The sequence below is a fragment of the Xenopus tropicalis genome, chromosome 6 (genome assembly GCF_000004195.4).
Source record: "Xenopus tropicalis strain Nigerian chromosome 6, UCB_Xtro_10.0, whole genome shotgun sequence".
Classification (NCBI taxonomy): domain Eukaryota; kingdom Metazoa; phylum Chordata; class Amphibia; order Anura; family Pipidae; genus Xenopus; species Xenopus tropicalis.
Window position 1 is genome coordinate 78,672,815 of NC_030682.2, and position 21,144 is coordinate 78,693,958.

General features: G+C 37.5%; 1 protein-coding gene across 1 annotated transcript in view; it reads right to left on the bottom strand.

The window, feature by feature from the left end:
* ankh (ANKH inorganic pyrophosphate transport regulator) overlaps nucleotides 1–21,144 on the bottom strand; it is a 77,392-nt gene that overhangs the window by 14,450 nt on the left and 41,798 nt on the right. Inside the window, exons 2-8 of the mRNA XM_002933122.5 lie at nucleotides 19,974–20,190; nucleotides 18,569–18,687; nucleotides 17,831–17,914; nucleotides 8,798–8,968; nucleotides 6,327–6,461; nucleotides 4,917–5,009; nucleotides 3,894–3,989 (exon numbers count right to left, since the gene is read on the bottom strand). Coding sequence (XP_002933168.1) covers nucleotides 3,894–3,989; nucleotides 4,917–5,009; nucleotides 6,327–6,461; nucleotides 8,798–8,968; nucleotides 17,831–17,914; nucleotides 18,569–18,687; nucleotides 19,974–20,190 — 915 coding nt within the window. The remainder of the gene's footprint in view (nucleotides 1–3,893; nucleotides 3,990–4,916; nucleotides 5,010–6,326; nucleotides 6,462–8,797; nucleotides 8,969–17,830; nucleotides 17,915–18,568; nucleotides 18,688–19,973; nucleotides 20,191–21,144) is intronic.

Below are 21,144 nucleotides of genomic sequence, written 5' to 3' on the forward strand. Positions count from 1 at the left end.
TGGGCACTTTCTGTGGGGGGGCAAGGTCTTTGGGGGTTACTGTCTATGGGGGAACTGTGTATGGGGAAATTGGGGCACTGTGTATGGGGGCACTTCCTATTGGGGGCACTGTCTAAGGGCAATTGGGGGCACTGTGTGGAGGGGGCTGTCTATGGGGACACTGTGTATGGGGCAATTGGAGACACTGTCTATGGGGAAATTGGGGCACTTTCTATGGGCAATTGGAGGCAATGTGTGTGGGGGGCACTGTGTATGGGGCAATTGGGGGCACTGTGTATGGGGGTACTGTCTATGGGGCAGTTGTATGGGGGGACCGTGGCCAGAATAGCATTAGGGGGGCCTGGCCAGCATAGTGTTAGGGGGCACTGTGGTAGGGTGACCCTAATACTTTTTATGTCTGTGTGTCCTGTACTGATGGGAGGGGCCCCGTGATTTCTGATGGCGGCCCTGCCACCATGGGCAGCCACGGACGCACAGCTGAATCCACTTTTGACAATTATGACATGCGCACTGCATTTCAAATTCAATCAAAAAAAAAAAAAAAAATTTAATGCTGCTTTTTTTATTTTGTCTATTTTTTTTAAGAATAACTAAATAGAGGGGCGGCAAATTTCCGGTCGGCCCAGGCGACGAAAGCCCACGCTACGCCACTGGTTCAGGGCTGTACCAGGGGCTTTCACATTCTTATCATTCACAGTCTCGATGCTTCTTTTTGTGTGACTTTTTTTGCTTGCTGAACTAAGTATGTGTCAACAGTAAGTTCATAAAAGGCTTAACCTCAAACCATATAAAAATGGAGAACAATTTATGCATTCTATATTGCCCTATAAATACTCAATATATGTGTTCCCCTCCCCCTAAGAGACTACAGTTTTTTGTACATTTGACCTCTACTACATAAACATTACAAAGTAGTGGCAAATACCAACCACTTCCAGAAACATAGTCACGGGAAACACTCATTTGTTAATGCACATTCTATGCACAGACACTACACCATTGCTTTATTATTATTATTAATATTATTAACATTTATTTATAAAGCACCAACATATTGTTAGCGCTGTACAATGTGGGTTTCATACATTGGACATACAGAATAACATATAAAGCAATCAATAACCGATACAAGAGGTGAAGAGAGCCCTGCCCAAAAGAGCTTACAATCTACAAGCTTTACACTCTTTTATTTGAGCAATAGCACATTATAAAATGTGAACACTATGGGGCACATATACAAGTCCACGAACGTCCGAATGCGTTTTTTTCGTGATGACCGGTATTTTTGCGATTTTTTCGTTGCCGTCGCGATTGTTTCGTATTTTGCGCAACTTTTTCGTCGCCGTTACAACTTTATCGTATATTTTCCGCGACTTTTTCGTCACGCCGCGAAAAATTCGGATTGGTTTTTCCGCCGTTTACAATTGCTCAATACGAAGAAATCGCGACGGCGACGAAAAAATTTCGCAAAATACGATAAAGTTGTGAAGGCGACGAAAAAGTCGCACAAAATACGAAACAATTGCGACGGCGACGAAAACCCCCCCCAAATTTTCTTTTTTTCCATTCGGGATTCGGATTCGAGGATTAGTAAATATGCCCCTATGATTGTGTAGAATAAATCAAGGCTTACAGAGCAGAGGTGAATGAACTGCAAAGATTTGGGGTGATCTCTGCCTTCAACACATCAATTATTCAGTTGCGTATGTTGAAGAAGTCTCTGTTGCGCCTTCTAAACTTAGTGGTCTGCATGTGTGAATTTGAACTCTGACTACAATGTGTCTTCAGGCAGGAAAAAAACCCTTCTTGTCTGTATTTGTCTTGAATATCCATTAGGTTCAAACAGCTGCCAATCAAGTGCATTTTTTCTTTGTGAACACAACCATAAATCCTTTATAGAAAGTTTGCAGGGACTCCTATGCTATTAATATAAAGCCTTAAACTTGCTATGAATATTTGTTTAACTGTGTCTTTGCATGTATTTGTTTGTGCCATAAATAAATGCTCTTTGACCTGGTCACTAAGGTTAAACTGTAGTAATCTATTAGCCTCCTTACAAAACATCAGATAAACAGGGCTCAGCTCTGACTGTGTGACTCATAGTCATTATCTGCTGTGTGTAATGTGCAATAAATCCCTCTTCTCTATTTCAACTCACCTGACTCTTTTTCCAATACTGTTCTACTGTAACTAATAAAGCAAAACAGGAGATGCCCCGTGGCAACAGGGCTGATCAGCAGTTCTTCCACAGTGATTCAGCATCTTTTTTCCACCCACAAACAGTACACTGCAGTGCTCTTGTAGAGCACTGACAACTGCACTGCCAATCATGCACAGCATGTTAGAGAAAGTTTACTATAATAAATAAAACATATGAGTGCCAGACACACTCACAAGACCTACTTTGAATAAAAAGGCTTTTTAAAGATATAATCATGACACCACACAGTTGTACTAGAAATTTTAGTGCTAATATTTGACTTACTGTGATTTTGGTCAGGTAAATGAGCAGTGATAAAACACCACATTCCAAAAAATCATTAAAACATTAAATAAACCCAAAAGGATTGTTTTGCCTCTAATAAGGATGAATTATATCATAGTTGGGATCAGGTACATGGATGAAGCCCAAACTATTTGGAAACAATATGCATGCGAGCAGCTTCTTCAGTTCAACTGAGTGGTAGGGATTAAAAAGATACAACTAAAGGCAGTACTCCAGTAAGAAAGAATGGTATATTTATTCAGTAGGCAACTAATGATACAAGGCTTTTAAACCCCTATGGGAAATATAGTTACCAAAATTCAATCACAATGGTTCCACTGAACTATTTACATTGTACATAGTTTCATGGGGTTGAAAAAAGACCAGAGTCCAAGTTCAACCCTTCCAAGTAAACCCAGCACACACAACCTATACTTACCAATCTATACCAACACATACATAAACTATATATACAAACATTAATACTAACTGCAGATTTTAGTATCACAATAGCCTTGGATACTATGCTTGTTCAAGAACTCATCCAGGCCCCTCTTAAAGGCATTAACAGAATCTGCCATTACCACATCACTAGGAAGGGCATTCCACAACCTCACTGCCCTCACCGTGAAAAACCACCTACGCTGCTTCAAATGGAAGCTCCGTTCCTCTAATCTAAAGGGGTGGCCTCTGGGCCATACATTAAACTGGCTGCGCCTACTTGCATTCTAATAGATAGGCATAAGGTGAAAGGTGCAGCATACTGGGGTATAAGTAAGCCCTGTATTTCATGTCAACCTTAGGCTTAATTTGCAAGACAGCAGCAGAGGTTAGGCTAGTCTAAGTTTGCTACTAAACATAGATAAAAAAATTAAATGGAACACTTTTGGAGTGCGTATTCATGTTGGTGAATCCAAGTTAGGGGGCCTATGGGGACTCATAAGTGGCCTCTGACAACTCAAAAGTGACATACATTATATTTCATGATGATGTGTAAATAAAAAAGGAACCATTTAACTAATTTCCCGTTCCAGTGTGTAAAGTAGTTCTTAAAGTAGGGATGCACAATCTGAATCAGAGCCTTTTTAAGCAAGATTTGGATTAGGCCTGGTCAAACCGAATGAGAACCCTATGTAAATGAAAAAATGCACATCTCTGCTATCACCAATTCCTACCAAGCAAGATGATTTGGATTTGGTTCTGAATTTGGCCAAATACATACAAAGGCATTCAGTGATTCACTGAGCTAAAAATATTATTGATCTTTTCTTTTATAGGTTTTTCTGAAGAAAATTTCATCTACTCGAGGCTATTAGAGGGTAAGACACAGCCAAAAACACTTTCAACTAAAGAAAACCAACAAAAGTAGTAGGTTACTCTCAACACCTTCTAACTGCATTCTTCTTACCGTTAATGAAAGTGCCATACAAGCAAATGTAAAGTTTTTGATATGGGTTTTAGACACTGAGCAGGCACTGTTCACCAATTTATTGCTTGGATTATTCTGGAAGACAAAAATAAACCAGTTAAGATGATTTTTTCACTTGTTCACTCACAAATGTGTGACTTGGCCTAGCATTATATTGCTCAATAAACAATATGAGTAAACCCAATTATACACAGTGTACATAAAGAGAAATATATCTATTAAACAAGAAATGCATAAGAAAGCAAATCGTTAAATTCATCAAATAAAGCCTGAGGATTAGGTAATAGTTATATATAGCATCAGAACGATAATTTTTATATTTAATAGACCTTTATATGTATGTTTTGTCATACAGAATATGTTTGAGCATTTTAGATTTTGTTTGTGTGGGTTTGTGTGAATCTACACCTGCAGAATTCATAGAAGAAGTGATTTTTAATTAGGGTTGAGTGAAATGGGGCTACCAACGGACTGGAAAAACAAAATTCATTATAAACACATTCTGACTAGACAGAAACCTTTAAAATAAAGCAGCTTCAAATATTATTTTTAATTAAATCTTATTTTTGTGTTGTGCAGGTGTAGAGAGGCTAGAGATACTTTTCCCAGCCTCTGTGCTATTGTGTTGTGTGCACCATTTGTCATCTCTGATTTGTTTCTATACAGGGAGTGGTGGGAGTCAATGCCCCTGTGAACTATGGAGGAAGGAAGGCTGCATGGAGGCTGGTAGAATATATGCACAAAAGTTATTCTAAATTTTGCATTCTCCCTGCCAAAAACATTTTTACAGCATAGTCTGTCCTGGCTCTAGATGGAGGAATGCCAATCTATTGTTATACCTGCTCTCACATATAGCTGAGAAACAGGGCTTGTAACATCTAAAAGGAAAGTCACTGCAAGAAGACTTATTATTCCTTTAGAGAAATATAACATATAAATGTATAAGTGACTAAGCAAATAAACATAAGCAATGAATCAGGTCTATTGCTAAGCTTTCTTTACCTTGTCAAAAGCAGGGTAGACCGCTCGAAGTTCTGTCAGCCACCCATATGGCATGTGTCCAACTGGGTATGTAGCGGTAAGAATAGCCACTGCCTGCAAAATGCATAAAGTCCATTATAAGAAGTTACCGTGAGATTGACAGATTTTCTTACATTTCATTTTGTGCTGCTAGCTGAGAAAGGTCCTGTTGCTTTCTGAGACCATTTACTCTTCTAGAAGTACTAATTCAAATTGTTACAAGGATAACAAGAAGGAAATATTTCCTGTGATCAAAAAGTGGAAAATAATTTTATATTAAAATTAATGACATAAGAATGAGATTTTGTTAACTTATAAAAGGCTTAAATTAGTTACACAAGATTGGCCTGTCAGAATACACACATGGTGATCATGTGCCTGTCAGTGCACACACATTCAAGGTAAAGAAGGCAGTGGATCAGCTTTTCTCAGATGGAATGTGTATGTGAACTAGGAAAATGACCCATTTCCTATTAGCCTAAGAACTTATATATTTAAAGCTGGATAAGCACTAATGGCTCATTTAGTCAATGTTACAGCAATTTAGCACTTTGTGTCTCATGCCTTGATCCCAATCGCCTTTACTAAATGCACGTAAGCAATTACATTAACTTAATGGACATTGGTCAATGGAGTCATTATTTCAAAAGGGCCAGAACAAGAGATAATAGCTGGAAAATACTGCACATATGATACCTATTGTTTTGCTTTAAAAGCAGTAAATATGTCCATCCATAATTTAGCAAGCTTTGCAAAAATATAATGCTAGCAGTCACTTTGTGCTTGCCATTGGCTATAGCACATACTGTATACCCATGAACTAGAGAATAGATTTATATCAAATGTAGAACAGTTACAGCATTGTATGCCATCCTTTAGTCACTGAATAATAATATCCCCTACCTCTGCTGCCTTTTGGCAGAATGCTTTTTTCTCCATTTATTTCTGCAATAGTTTGCTCTTTTATCAGTATGCACCTATATATTTATAAACTGTTAAAGCCTGCAGCCTTGTGTCTTTATATCATTATAGTAGATTAAGTGGTCTTCTGTGTTGTTCTTGTGCCCCCCCACACCTGGCTTAGTGAGAGTTGGGGAACAAAAATATTTTTAGTGGGGATCGAGCTCCCAAATGTTAAACCACTGCTTTTCCAAAAATTATGGTTTAGGAGACCAAGTGAAGGAATTGTTAAGCCCTTATCCAGCACTTCAGGTTAGAGAAGTATGGGAAATATCTGTAATATAGCATCTTTTAGTCCAATTGCCCATGCATTGCTTGAATGCAATAATACCTGTAAGTACAATATCAATAGCAGAAACACAAAAAAAAGTAAATTTTAATATCATTGATGGAAGTTCAGGCAGGACCCAATATAGGGATCAGCTGACCTACCTCTGTGGCTGCGGCACTGCCCCCCAGGTCACGAGAGACAAATAGGTTCACGATGGGTCTGCTGATTCGCTGAGTAGCCAGTATTAATGCTAAAGGCCACCAAAAACTCAGCATCTTTTTGATTGTAGCATCTCCCTGCAGAATGAGAAAACACATTTTTGGAAACAAAGGAACAGCTGCTTCATTCAGTTTCTGGTTTAGTAGTCACATCCTCTTGAAAATATTTCAGTTAGTAAAAATAAAATGACACAGTATACTATGCAAGTTTTAATTTTCAGAAAGAGCCTCTGTGGAATGGAGACAACTAGGTGTGAAGAAAAGAACTGCAGAAAAATGTCTTATGGCCTTCTAGGCACCCTCAAAAGTTGTGGAAGGCTCCAGCTAAAGCCCTCATAATAAATAAGCAATTACTAGTAGATGGTTAACATAACATACAATGCATTTTTAAATGGTGCATACTTACTTCAGGTGTCAAGGTCACTTTATCATCAGATAAAATCTTTCAACAACAAAACAGAAGTACAGGTATGGGACCTGGGGCTTAGAGGATAAGGGATCTTTCTGTAATTTGGATCTCTATACCTTAAGTCTACTAAAAAATAATTTAAACAATAAATAAGCCCAATAGGCTTATTTTGCCTACAATAAGTATTGATTATATTAGTTATCAATATTAGTTGGGATCTGTTTGAGGTGCTGTTTTATTATTACAGAGAAAAAGAAAATCAATTTGAATTATTTGATTATAATGGAGTCTATGGGAGATGGCCTTCCCCTAATTCTGAGATTTCTGGTTAACGGGGTTCTGGATAGCGGATCCCATACTTCTATATATTTATAGTAGTAACAGCCATTCTACATTATACATTTATACATACATAGTAAATAATGTACCCACAATTGTAATATCTAAGGATAAGTCACCAAGGCATTTCATGACCATATTTTATAAAGGTCAGGAAACTCCAAGATGACTTCTAATATCCTCATATTTTACAAGGGGTAAATTATTTTCTGTAATACACAAGTTTCAGTGAGTCGTGACAAAAATGATATCACTAAACACTGTTTACTACTGATGACATCACTAAGCACTGTTTATAGGGATATAATTTACAAGATATTTGTGGCCCTTGTGTATTATATTTTTAAGTCATGCTTTAATATAATCAGATATAAATGGTCTTGCATAATTCAGTGCATTATAAGAAGTAATGTATCTGAATTTAAAATCGTGTGGATATTAAGTCACCTCAGAACTCTAAGATCTTTAAAAAAAGCAACCAATCTTATGCCTATATACGTTCATGTAATGACTTAGTAACTTAAAGCATTAGGTTTTAAAACAGACAGATATATATATTATTACCAATGATGTAAAGAGGCGATTCCTGCAGACTGCACCATAGCATGATATACTGTAGTTTGTATCACTTCTGCATTGAAGGTACAGGCTTCTACCCAACCCCATCTCATAGTGAGTTTCACTATTTTTTATTTCTAGCTGTGGGTTGGGTATAACAGCACAGTTTGTCATAATGCAGTATGTCCTCACTCTTTCTGAGAAACCCCTGAAATACCATAATGCTCAGGGCTGTCAATCTTGAAACTGCATTCACTAAAAACTCTAAAAACCTCTGGGCATGAAATCGTACAGAGATGTATAGCAGCCATTTATATCGGCAAATATTGTTAGTAGTAGCAAAAAACAAAAGAATATAACTTTCTCTTACTGACTGGTTGCCAGTTTGTAAACTTCTTGGACAACTCCTCCTAATATCTTGTTTTTAAATTAAAGGTGAACTACCCATGTAAATGCTCTGCTTGACAAACAGCAAAGCATTTACATGGGTAGCTCATCATAAATTTTACTTTTATTATTACGTAGATATTGATATTGAGACAATTTGCAATAGGTCTTAATTCTCTATTTTTTGTGGTTTTCCGTTTTATTGCTCAGCAGCCCAGCAGTTTACCATAGACACCAGGCAGTGGTTTGCATGAATGTTTAATTATAACATGGGCACATGCCCAAACAAAAACAAATGCTGTATAGTTATAATGATAATGTCCAATTATTTACCCCTATTGTGGCTACAGACAGAGCAGTCTCTATTGTCTCTGTCACAAGTGCTTTCCAGAGGATTTTTTAACAAGCATCAATGTTCTAGTGTCTGCCATGACACCAACATGTGGCTGTAGTACTTATAGCAAGCTTTCCATAAACAGTAGGTTCAGACAGAACAAACCATTTGCTGCTCATTTTTTGTATTATACCTGTAATCCTAACACAATATCCTCTACAGGGTCAATGCGATCCCATTTACTAATTTGCTTCCATGAATACTGAACCCAGATAACAACTGATGGCAAGATATTACCCATAGAGAAACGAAGAGGATGATAGACAGACAGACAGACAGACTGATAGATAGATAGATTTGGCCAGTAAATTGGGCCTTCATACTTACTCCAATCTCCGGCCCACTGCTCTCAGGAATCTTATCATGTATGTTCTTATAGTAACCCAAGCACAAGGTGGTGCAACGTACAAGAGCTCCGATATACAAAGATAAGATTGGGATAAGAAGTGGCTCCCTGCATTCCAGATGACTGTGTAGCAAAATAGCAACAAACACGACCTAAGGATCAGATAAAGAAACATTTTTATAGCACATTTCAGTGAAATAGTTTAGATTCATGGTTCTGATTTTTAGCTTACAGACATTTTTTAAGAGAATAAAGGAATGTTAAAAGTAATCTTTATTCAAAATGATGGATCCCATTAATAATGCAACTGCTTTGTAATGCAACAGCTTTATATTTCATAACACAGCAATAAACATTCTGATATTTACCATTCAAGGCCATATTTAAGGAATTAAAGTGATTTATGCGGCTGGACTTCTAAAGATCTCTGCACAATTACAGATATTGTAATGTAATTATATATAAATCTAAATGATGGTGAAAACCATATTCTACAATAAAGCACAGGTTACATGTAGTTTTTATTAGTACAAGAGCAATTTATCAGACATTTTTCACATGCCAAGTATGCTTCAGGATTACCTTAAAAGAGAAGGAAAGGTAAAAACTAAGTAAGCTTTATCAGAAAGGTAAATACAGCCATAAGCACAAAAACGCTGCGCTGAGTTCTCTTTCAAAAGAAACGGGATTTCTTGTCTGTTTGTTTTTTGTGCCAGAGAATGCACAGCTCCCCCCTCCCTCAAGAATGCCCTCCTTCCCTTAGGAATGTGTGATCTGAGCTAATCACCAGGAAGCTTACTCAGTCTTACTAACCGAGCATGTGCACAGGTCTTGGTCTTGGTGCAGAAGCGTGTCATTATGGGAATTTTCTTTACAGAGCTCAGCATTTTTTTTTTAGGCTTCTGATCATCTGAAGGGGAGAAATATGGGGAGACTTAAGAGCACTATTGAGAGAACTGAAGGTATGCCTGCAGCTTGAAATTAACACTTTATTAGCCTTTCCTTCTCCATTAATATAGGAACAGGATCAAAACAATAATATGGCTAAAACTGCAAGAAGAGAGGATTTTGACACAAGTGGTGAACTTAGACCACTGTAGCTCTTTCAGAAATATCAAACGTCACATATCATCTTGATCAGCCTTGCAGGTTCTGAAACTCAAAAACACTGTCAGCTGGGTGACTTATTTTCTGAAAGTCACAACAGACAATAGGGTTGATTCACTAAAGGTCGATATTTCGAGCGCTATTTATAGCATGTGTTAAAAATGTTATCGATTCTTATTTTTTGCGACAACGCACGATTCACTATAGGATACTTGCGCTAATTAAGACGCGATGTTGTTTGCGTTATTTAAGTCGCGATGAGCGCTTTTCTTGCGTTATTTTCTGCGCGTGCGTTAATTCCCGCTGCACGCGATATATTTTGCCGCTTGCTATATTAGCACGTGATTAGCGTACGATTTAACGCACGTAAACATTATGTTCGTAAAACTACTTTTCTGCAAATGACCATTTCCCTGAAAACTGGAGGATGCATCACTCAAGGGCCAACACATACTTGAATAAATCCCACTGCAAAGTCCATATTGTGTTGCCAAAAGCTCACAAACCACAATTTTCTTTAAGTACCGCCTGCCCCAAGTAGGTGTTAATTTTCGCACACATGCGATATTTAGCGCGTCTAACGCTTCTTATGTGTTTGTGAATCATGCGTTATTTCTATGTGAGAATTAACGCATAAATTAACTTGCGATCATGCGATAATACTCGAATCGAGGGTTATTTTTGCGTAAATTTTAACTCAAAAAAGCATGCGATAACGCTTATCAACCCTAATGACTGAAAGGCTTTTCAAAGCATGAGTACTAATGACTCAAATGATAAACCTCCCAGTCCACTGACCCTGTGTACTGGATAAATGCAGCAGTGAGTGTCTTAAAACGTTAAAAAGAATGCCTTTTTAAACACTTATAAAGGGCACTTATAAAAATATTTATAATAAATATTAGTACATTAGCACTAGTGGGCCCAGAAAAAATGAGTACTGCTGGCCAGCTCGTGTTCAGTATTTGCAATCTGAGGCAAACCTGAGGCAATCGTTTCCCTTGATTAACAACTTTTGTGTTAGACTACTAGGATTTTCCTAGGGATTACAGAAATCACCTGCTCCAATTTGCAAACTCCACAAACACTACTTAGCCCCTTGAACCTCATGAACCACCTTTTTAAGGGGCAGTATACCCCTTTGTTCATTATAGGTTCAGTAAAATGGTTTGTGCTGCGCATATTTTTTTGCTTTTTGTTTTAACCCCAGTATTTAAAGTCCTGGTAATGCTAAATATTGTATTAGTCTATGCGAAAATTAGCACCTACTTGGGGCAGGCGGTAATTATAGAAAAGTACAGTTCATGAGCTTTTGGCAACACAATAAGGACTTTGCAGTGGGATTTATTTAAGTATGTGTTGGCCCTAGAGTGATGTAGCCTCCAGTTTGCAGGGAAATGGGCATTTTCAGAAAAAGTAGTTTTACGAACGTAATGGTGTGTATGGCTAATATGGCGTGCGAGCGATAAGTAGCGCAGGTGCGTTAATCAGCACACACGACAAGTAGCACGCTGCGTTAGTGCGCGCTGCGTCAAATACTGCATGAAAATAGTCTTCGCGACTTAAATAACGCAAAAAGCATTGCGTCTAAATTAACGCAAATTTTCTTTTACTGAATCGTGCGTTAAGACGCAAAAAATAAGATGCAATAAAAATTTTTAACGCATGCTATAAATAGCGCTCGTTTTAACGCACTTTAGTGAATCAACCCTTATGCCTACGGGAGCTGCTTCATAACAGCTAACAGCTATATGTTTTTATCTGTTTCTTTGAAGGTGACTCTTTATATCAGTGCTATATGTGCTGATACAGAATGTAACACCTTGCTTTCCTTCCTGGCACTGTTATTCATGTACATGTGGGGCGGAACAATTGAATCATGAAGCCAGCATCAGAGAATGATAATCCTACTTAACGAAATCAAATGGAGAGTATTTTATAATAAGGTCAATACCATAAAACAGTCACTCTGTGTCAAGTCAGTGGTGCATCTCTTACTTATTTAAACCATGGTTCCAAATTAAGAGGTAGAGTGATTAAACTAGAAAAAAAAGTCTATTTTACTATATGCTGGGCCATATATACTGAGCAGGCAACATTGACAGGGGAAAATGAAAATATTTGTGGAAATATCTTAGAACAGTGCTGTCCAACTGGCGGCACTGGACCCCCCTCTGTGTGCTCCCCCTTCTGTCTGGCTGCTGTGACTGCTTACCTTTGTGTAAGCATTAAATGGTATCAGTACTGAGATTAACTGGCCCCTGCATTGTTCACACCTCAGATTCAGGCTGTAAATCCCTTGTTTATACATGTAATCCCCTGTATTGTTCACACCTTGAAGCCCCTGTGTTGTTCACAACTTTTAGTGCCTGCATTGTTCACACATCAGGCTCAGACTGTAAGTGTCCACATTGTTCACCTGTTTACACCTCAGACTGTAGAAGCACAGCAGTGTCAGGACTGTATCACCTGTACTACCTGCCCTTTTGCTGCTTGTGTGCACTGCACACACAGGTAGCATAGGCCAGACAGAGTATGGCACACACAGGCAGGCAGAGTATGGCACACACAGGCAGCATAGGACAGGCATATTATGGCACACACTGGCAGGGTAGGGCAGGCAGAGTATGGTACACACAGGCAGGGAAGGGCAGGTAGAGTATGGCAAACAGGCAGCATAGGGTAGGCAACTGTGTGTGCCATAGTCTGCCTGTGTGTTCTATACTCTGTCTGCCCTATGCTGCCAGTGTGTACAGAAGAACAGGAACAGCACCTCTTGTCTTTGTAGATTAAAATGCCTTTATTGCAAAGTTTTTTGGGGCAAACAACAACAGCAGCAACGTTTCAGGTCACATGAGACCTTTTATCAAGCTGTGCTGCCTGTGTGTGCCATACTCTGCTTGCCCTACCCTGCCCGTGTGTGCCATACTCTGCCTGCCCTACGCTGCCTGTGGGAGGTGCACCTGAAAGGGTTTTTTTCTAGAAGTTTGTTAGTAGTTGGAAATAGTCATTACATGGTCCCTAAGGTGTGTAATGATTTGCTGGGGGTTGCTGTGCTATCCACAGGGGAGGATGACACATATGGATTTAAGGGTACGTCTTATTATGACATAATATAATTCTTTTACATATGAATGAAGGAGCACCAACCATTTGACAAAAGGACTGTTGCAATTTCATCAATTTCACATGCAATGGTGTCTATGAGAATAGGGAACTCAAATGGTTGTTATTATTTCACTATGCATAACATTCATAAAATTTAGAAAGAGCCTTTCCTACTGACACTACAAATTCATAGTAACATGGAAAATGCATTTTACCAGTATGGAAATTACCAGTAGAAAAGCACTGAATGACAGAATGCTGTTAAAGAATGTATCTATATTTGACTGCTCAAAGTTGATCCAATATTGATTAGTTGGCACATTTATACATGCTTGGATGAAAGTTAAAATCAAGTAAACAGGCTTGTGCAACCATTAACTAATGTTTAGTAATTTTTTTACTTAATTATATTAATATATGTATAGTATACATCTCATGGAGAGACAAGCAATCAAATACCTCAGTTCAATAAGTAATAAAAAAAAAAAAGAAAAGAAAAAAAAGTGCTCAGCATAGTTATGAAAGTCCATTTGTGTTTTATTAATGGTGTCCTGGAACAAAAAAACGGAATATAAATGATTTATATTATTGAAAGAACTATTCATCTTTCCTTAAGGTATGAGTGCCTTATTTAAATACTGTTGTTAAAGGATAATACCAAAGAAACAGATTCAAAGCCACTGGCAATAAAAGTATAAAAAGAGAGGATCATCAAAGAAGCACGTCAGGTAAATCTAGGTAGGTATGCAATGACAATGGCAGACTCTTTCCTATAACAAACAGCAAAATATAGATTTCTCCCTAGTCTCTTTCTTATTATTGCTAGCTTAGTTCACGGTTCTCTGCGAGCAAGTCAGAAACAAACATTCCAAAAACAGTATTCATCTAATATACTGCAGGTCTTAACGCCCAGCAGCAATGCACCTTTAACTTGTTGGTAAAAAAGTATAAGCAACAATAGTGTTACTTCTACCAAAATGCCACAGGTAATACCTGCAATTCTGCATAACACAAAAAATGAAATACTACACTTTCCTTTCCACAGATAGTTCAGTAGGAGGTAAAAGGTAAAGTATGCACTTTCTCCATACACAGACGTAATCAGAATTTGGAATATCTTAAGCAACTCTGGGAGCTACTGTTTTATGCTGCATAAAGTAACAGAAAACTCTCTGTAGGTAACAGGAAAGCAGCATTAGTGTCCGTGAACATATGGTGCAAATTGTCTGAGAATACATTTTCGATTAACATCTGCTGGTAAATTAATTACGCAAGCCGTTTGTAACTATAAGACCCTGATTTTAAAATTGCTTGGAACAAATAGCAGAAAAAGTCTGTTGTGTTTGAAATATGGTAATACAGAAGAGAAAAACATATTCTTACTCAGCAACTGATTCACTGGGCATTGCCATAATGTTAGAATCTCCACAGTGAATAAAATTGCAATTTTTTTCCTCAGGACTGCATTCCTCTTTGGAAAAAAATTAAACAGCTCAGACATCTTTCAATACAAGCAATGCCATTTATTATTATTATTCACATTTATTTATAAAGCGCCAACATATTCCGCATTTATTCTGAAGGGTTCCCTTAGACCTGCACATGCACAGTATACAACTATCATTTTCTCTCTAATTGGGATATTCGAAAGAAAATATGTGAGAAAGAAATAATCAACAAGAATAACAGTTAATATCAACATTGGAAAAATTACTTTGTCTTTCTGACAACAATCCAGTTGCTTAAAGATATCTTACCCAGCGCACACATTAATTTTCATCATAACTGATCTGCACTGTAAAGGCTAATGATACCCCTGTAGCACTAAAGGTAATTATTTTAAAGGATCACACATTTTAGATAACAAGATCTACAGAGGAAATTGTTCTCTGGACTAGCAGGACCACCCTTAAGGAAGATCATTGTATTTCTTTTCTTGAATATGAAATTAAATAACTAAAGTTATGAGCTGTAAGTATTCTTAAAATAAAATTACTTCCAGCCATTTCTAAATAGAGAAGCCAGTTTTTAATCAAGTTGTTTTTCATTAAAAAATGAAATGTATTTAAAGGCCATCAATCTCTAAAAATGTGTTTCTCTACATTGCAGCTTCACAGAGCCCGCACCCTTGACTGGAAAGAAACAGTACTACTTCAACTCTTCTACCAAGAACTGTAAAGGTTCTCATTTGTATGCAAAGAATATACAGGTGTCCTAGGTGCAGAACACTCCCTCAATTTACGCATGCTTGTCACCTGGATTTTTGGTTGCACCCATGCGTATACTGAACAAGTGTCATGAGCTCTTGGACACTTGTACACTTTGCACATGCATGTACCCTTATATATCCACCTGCACCTAGAGTAGGAACCTGGTTCGTACTGCCACAGCATTTGGTGTGGTAACGCATCTTTAAATGAGTACTATTGTTTAGATCATCTGGATTGAGGGTTCTGTCACCCCCACAGCTGCACTAGGGAGAAACACATTTTTAGCAATAGAAGCCATTGTAATTGTGTTTTGAGTGGTAAAGAAAGGAGGAGACGATATTCACACAAAACAATCAAAATGAATCATATTTATGCAAAAAAAATTCACTAAAAGTCAATATTTCATAATTTTAGAAATTTAATTCACTAAGAAAAATGGGGCAATTTATTATCTGCAGTTCTAATAACATTGCAATGAATTGTAGGCACCAGAAGTTACAATGCTAATTAGTTTTATTTAAAAGCAGCCTAATGATAGTCAACCACTATTGCACAAATGCAAATATAGTTGTATATATGTACGTGTTTCAATAAAACGTATTATATCTGTATAACACTATTTGATAATAATTGATATAGTAAGGCAGTACCTTGTTACCTGGTGGTAACTAAGCTGCACAAATCTTCGTTGATAGCAAAACAATTCTATTGGGTCTCAACTTTTTCGTCGCCGTTGTGACTTTTTCGTATATTTTCCGCAACTTTTTCGCTGCTGTTGCGAAAAAATCTGATTGGTTTTTCCGCCGCGCAAAGTTGCGCCACCGCGCAAAGTCGCGCAAAATACGATAAAGCCATGATGGCGCCGAAAAAGTCGCAAAATTTTCGTTTCCAATACGATTTTTTCCCTTTCGGGATTCGGATTTGTGGATTAGTAAATCTGCCCCTTAGTGTTCCTAATTACAGAAATACCCTTTAGAGTCACAAGCATTCCAGATAATAGATCCCATACCTGTTCATATTTGTAATACAGGTATGTGATCCATTATCCGGAAACCCATTATCCAGAAAGCTTTTATGGTAAGCCTGTCTCCCATTAACTCCATTTTAATCAAGTTATTCATATTTTTAAAATTGATTTTCTTTTTCTCTGTCATAATATAACAGTACCTTGTACTTAATCCCAACTAAGATATAATGAATCTTTATTGGAGGCAAAATAATCCTATTGGGTTTAATTAATGTTTTATTGTTTTTTTAGTAGAAGGTATGAAGATCCAAATTACAGAAAGACCTCTTATCAGGAATACCCTTGGTCCCAAGCATTCTGGACAACGGGTCCTATACCTGTATTTTTATTCAGAGCTTCTATTCATCTTCAAGCCTACCTCATTCAAACCACTACATTTAAGTAACAGATAATTTTATGCTAAATCCCCTATTAAAGAATCAAAAGAACTTGTGATCATTTTTTTGTTCCTTAAGAGGCAATCACAGCCCATATAGAGTGTTTATTCTGTTAGGCATCTGCAAACAAGCTAGCTTTATTTGTGTACCCAGAGGTATATTTATTTTACAGGCTACAAACTGTGTTTTTTAAGATAAACACCAGCAAAGCATTTCAATTTCTTCCATAATCAACTAAGAATAAGCCTTCCTGCTTTTTAAAGCAAGACTTTCTACTATGTAATATAGTTTTAATATGTTTAAGCAATACCATAACAACATTGTGTAGGAACTGGTTTAGTTATTGCAATTACATTATAACCATGCATAATTTACACAATTTTACATTACAGGTATGGGACCCCTTATCCAGAAACCCATTATCCAGAAAGTTCTGAATTACGGAAAGGCCATCTCCCATAGACTCCATTTTAATCAAATTATTCACATATTTAAAAATTATTCTCTTTTTCTTTGTAACAATAAAACAGTGCCTTGTACTTGATCCCAACTATGATGTAATTAATCCTTATTGGAGCCAAGACAATACTATTGGGTTAATTACTGTTTAAATAATTTTATTAGCAGACTTAAGGTAGGAGATCCAAATTACAGAAAGACCCCTTATCTGGAAAACCCCTGGTCCCAAGCATTCTGGATAATGGGTCCCACACCTGTACATGCACCATAGCCACACAACTTGGCAGAGTATAGCGCTAACAAAGTCCCACATCTGCACATGTGGGAAGCACCAACATCAAATGCGCGCAGAGTAGCAGTAAACATACATTACTCAAAAATGTACTTATATAATAAAAGCACTTCAGTCATACACTATGGGCTCTCTTGTACCAGAGAAGGAGGAAGCTTGTCTAGAAAAGATTATTGTAAAACAAAATTTACATCCTTCCAAACTAAAAACTTCAGAAGGATGACATGTTTATTTGCTGAAGCTGAGCATCATTTTGTACCTTTACAGGGCCTCTACACCCTCATCTGCATTTGCTGGGTCTGCTACCCATGTATTTTCATCCATGCTTTTAATCTACACAAGTAGAAATGAATGCAGAGCCTGAAGTTGAAGTGAGGCTAAAACTTGATGTATGGTAAAAAATGATTTGTATTAATCTAATTAGCTATATTTACCTGTGCTATGACATCAGAAATGGAAGCACACCCCACTAAAAAGCTGTATTTGTGTTTTAATAAAATTCCAGCATGCGTCCAGGCCTATAAAAGAACAGAGCAAACCAAAAAGAATTAATTTAGAAAAAATCAGGTGGGACTGATAATATAGCACATAACAAATAATCAGATAAATGCTATAGTAAAACATATAACACTCGTTTGTAGAATTAGGTTTAAGGTTCATTTTACCTGCATTCCAGACAAACTTTTAATTCAATGCAATGTTCTATCTTTTTGTTTTAACAAACCATCTGAATGCGAATTTTGGATCCTTTTAATTATATATGTTTCAGGGCAATTGGTTGCCTCAAACCTGCACATCACAGCTCTCTATGCTTAATGTGGTAGCCACAGGTTTTCACATGTTTGAAATGAGCAATAGCTATAAAGCTTGGCAAATATTAGTTAAGTCTGAGGCACAGGGTATTAAAAAGCACATATAAAATGACATTTCTCTGTTTAATTAAAGACTGCAGGGAAAAGTCTTGATCAGAAAATTTACAAGGATACATATAAAACAAAAAGTTCAATCACTGTTATTTTAAGCATAGTGATAATAAAACAAAACTTGTAATAACTGCTACTAATTGATGGTAAAATCAGAGATTTTGTGTAATTAAAAATAACGTGTTTATAAAAAATGACTAATTGCTTTCTGCCAAGAAGATGGACACAATGCTGGTTACTGAAACCTACCATGGCATCCATGAAGGGGAACGCTGCCAGGTAAAGGAAGGCCTTCCGTGTCTTATTTCCCACAGACTCATCCACATGGTGCAGCTTATTTATAATATAATAGCCCAGGTCACTGTATGCTGTGAGAAAAAAAGGTAAAAACTGGTAAAAAAAAAAAAAAAAATGAAGAAAAAACCAAAACCCATATAATATATATATAGAATAGAAGACAAAAAGTAGAGGACCAAAACAGCAACACAGACAACAAAAACAAGAATAATAAAATCGAAGCTTCAAAGTCAATGTATTTTTGACCCAGATACACTGATGCAGAGACAGAACAAGATGGCAAATTATTTGAAAACAATTAAGACCAATTGAAAAGCTGCTGAACATCCCTTTCAACTATTCAGGGCTAGGAAATTTGCACATCCTTTTATACACAGCATTGAGGATATCACTGTTTCTCCAAAAGTAAACTTACTGTAAGAGTACCTAGTGGTCTAGCGGGGACGCCCGCCTCTCCATGCGCGCCAGTGCGCGTGTCCTGCTCGCCAGTACGCGTGCTGCCATTTAAAGCTGGCGCGACGTCATCGTGCAAGGCGCGAATTTCAAATATTTAAAGGCGCCTGTGCTTTATTTCATCGCCCAACTTCGGCTTCGCCTCCTGGTTCTTGTTTTTCTGCTGTTTGACTCTGATTTGTGTTTTGACCCTTGCCTAACTCTGACCTTGCTGATTGCCGCCTGAATTGACCTTCTGCCTGTTTTTTGACTACGGTTCCGGAATCTGACTTTGTACTGCGCTGCCCGTTTGGTTTGACCTCGGCTTGATCACTTCGTCTCTTCTCCCCAAAATTCTGCATAACACTAAGTTCCCTAGCCTGCTCAGAACATTTGCCCTGGTCCTCTCACAATAAGTCCTTGCGGCACCCGAGTAGCGGAGGGCTCCTCCCGAAGTGAAAGGTGGCTGTTATAAGCAGAAGAGTGAGCTCAGACCGGGACCTTGGCTGTTGTTCTGAGTTTTGGGATACCGTGCGTGACACTTACTAATTGTTATTTACAGGTGAACATCCCTTTCAACTATTCAGGGCTAGGAAATTTGCACATCATTTCATACACAGCATTGAGGATATCACTGTTTCTCCACAAGTAAACACTGTACAAACAGATCTAGACAAATTAGACAATGAGCTACGTCCTTATTTAATAGTCAGGCAGTGTGATATTGGGCTGACGGTGCAAAATTTGACAAATGAATTCACAGGAATGGCATTTCATGCTTTGCTGAGTTTGGATATTATACAGGCTGCAAGCAATACTTAAAAAACATGGTGAGTGTTTTTCACCTCAATGCATACTGGCTGTGTTTCTATTCCTCACTTGCTTTGTTTACAATATGCACAAATGAATTCCCGAAAAACTGTACCTATAAGTGTGTGAAACACTGCAGCTACAATGCCGGCCACCACCATGCAGAGCACTGCCTTCATGCGGTCCCGCTTGCTGTTCACAAATACAAGGCCAACATTCTTGAAGTCACTCATGGGACCAGTGAAAAACTTCATAAGTGAATATGCCAACCCATAGCTAGCAAGCATTTCAATGGCATCCTCCTTGACGGCAGCAATACCCCGATTTAATGCCTGTGAGAAAAAAAAAAGCAGGCATTTTTAGCTGGATAAATTTCATCCATGCATTAAATAACACAAATATGTTAATATCATTGCCAGAGTCAGAACACTATTACTTATTAACCACATTTTCATTCTCTTATAAATTCCTGGTACCAAATATATGACTATTGCTGACCCATGCCCTGTTTATGTGTGTAGGGAGGGTGATATATTGTCTATTTTTTTAGGCATTTTTTTAATTGTATACATTTCGGGAACCATTGAGGAACGATTTACTGTATGCTTTTTTAAGAATTTTTTCAGAATTAATGCAGATAGAATATTGCTTAAAATGCATAATCTAGCACAGCTCCCATGGATGTATGGGGCTGCAGTTTCCATTGTTATTCCAGTGTTTTCCACTGGGCTTAGCTGCACTGCTTAACTGCATGTTTTAATTGGTCCCAGTGAGAATTACAGTTTTCTTGTGGGTAGAAAAAAATAGATAAAGGTCTGTCTGAATCTATGATGCAGAAAAAAACAAATAATTATGACTTTCATCTCTTAAACTACAGCTCATGACATGCAGCGGATTCACATAGAATGATTGGTATACACACTGCATGGTAACCACAACACCAGACACCCTTGGGTACTCACACATGCACTACCACCATAATCTAAGAGCGTTTGAGCAACAGTTAGAAAGGCTGCAAGCTGAAGACCTCACATTTGAAACCACTGAACCCTTTAACAAGTGAAAGCCTTATCACATAAGTGGCAGTATTGCTATTCATGGCAATGGTACCATAACAGTATTTTGGAAATGTAATATTTTATGAGGTATCACAATATATTTGTATCACACATGCACAGTTCCACTACTTGCTGGGAAAAGTGGTTAATTACTTCCCAATCTTTAGATATAGTTTGATACTTTTAAAGTTTGCAATAAATGTCTCAATAGAAATATCTGTAAATGTA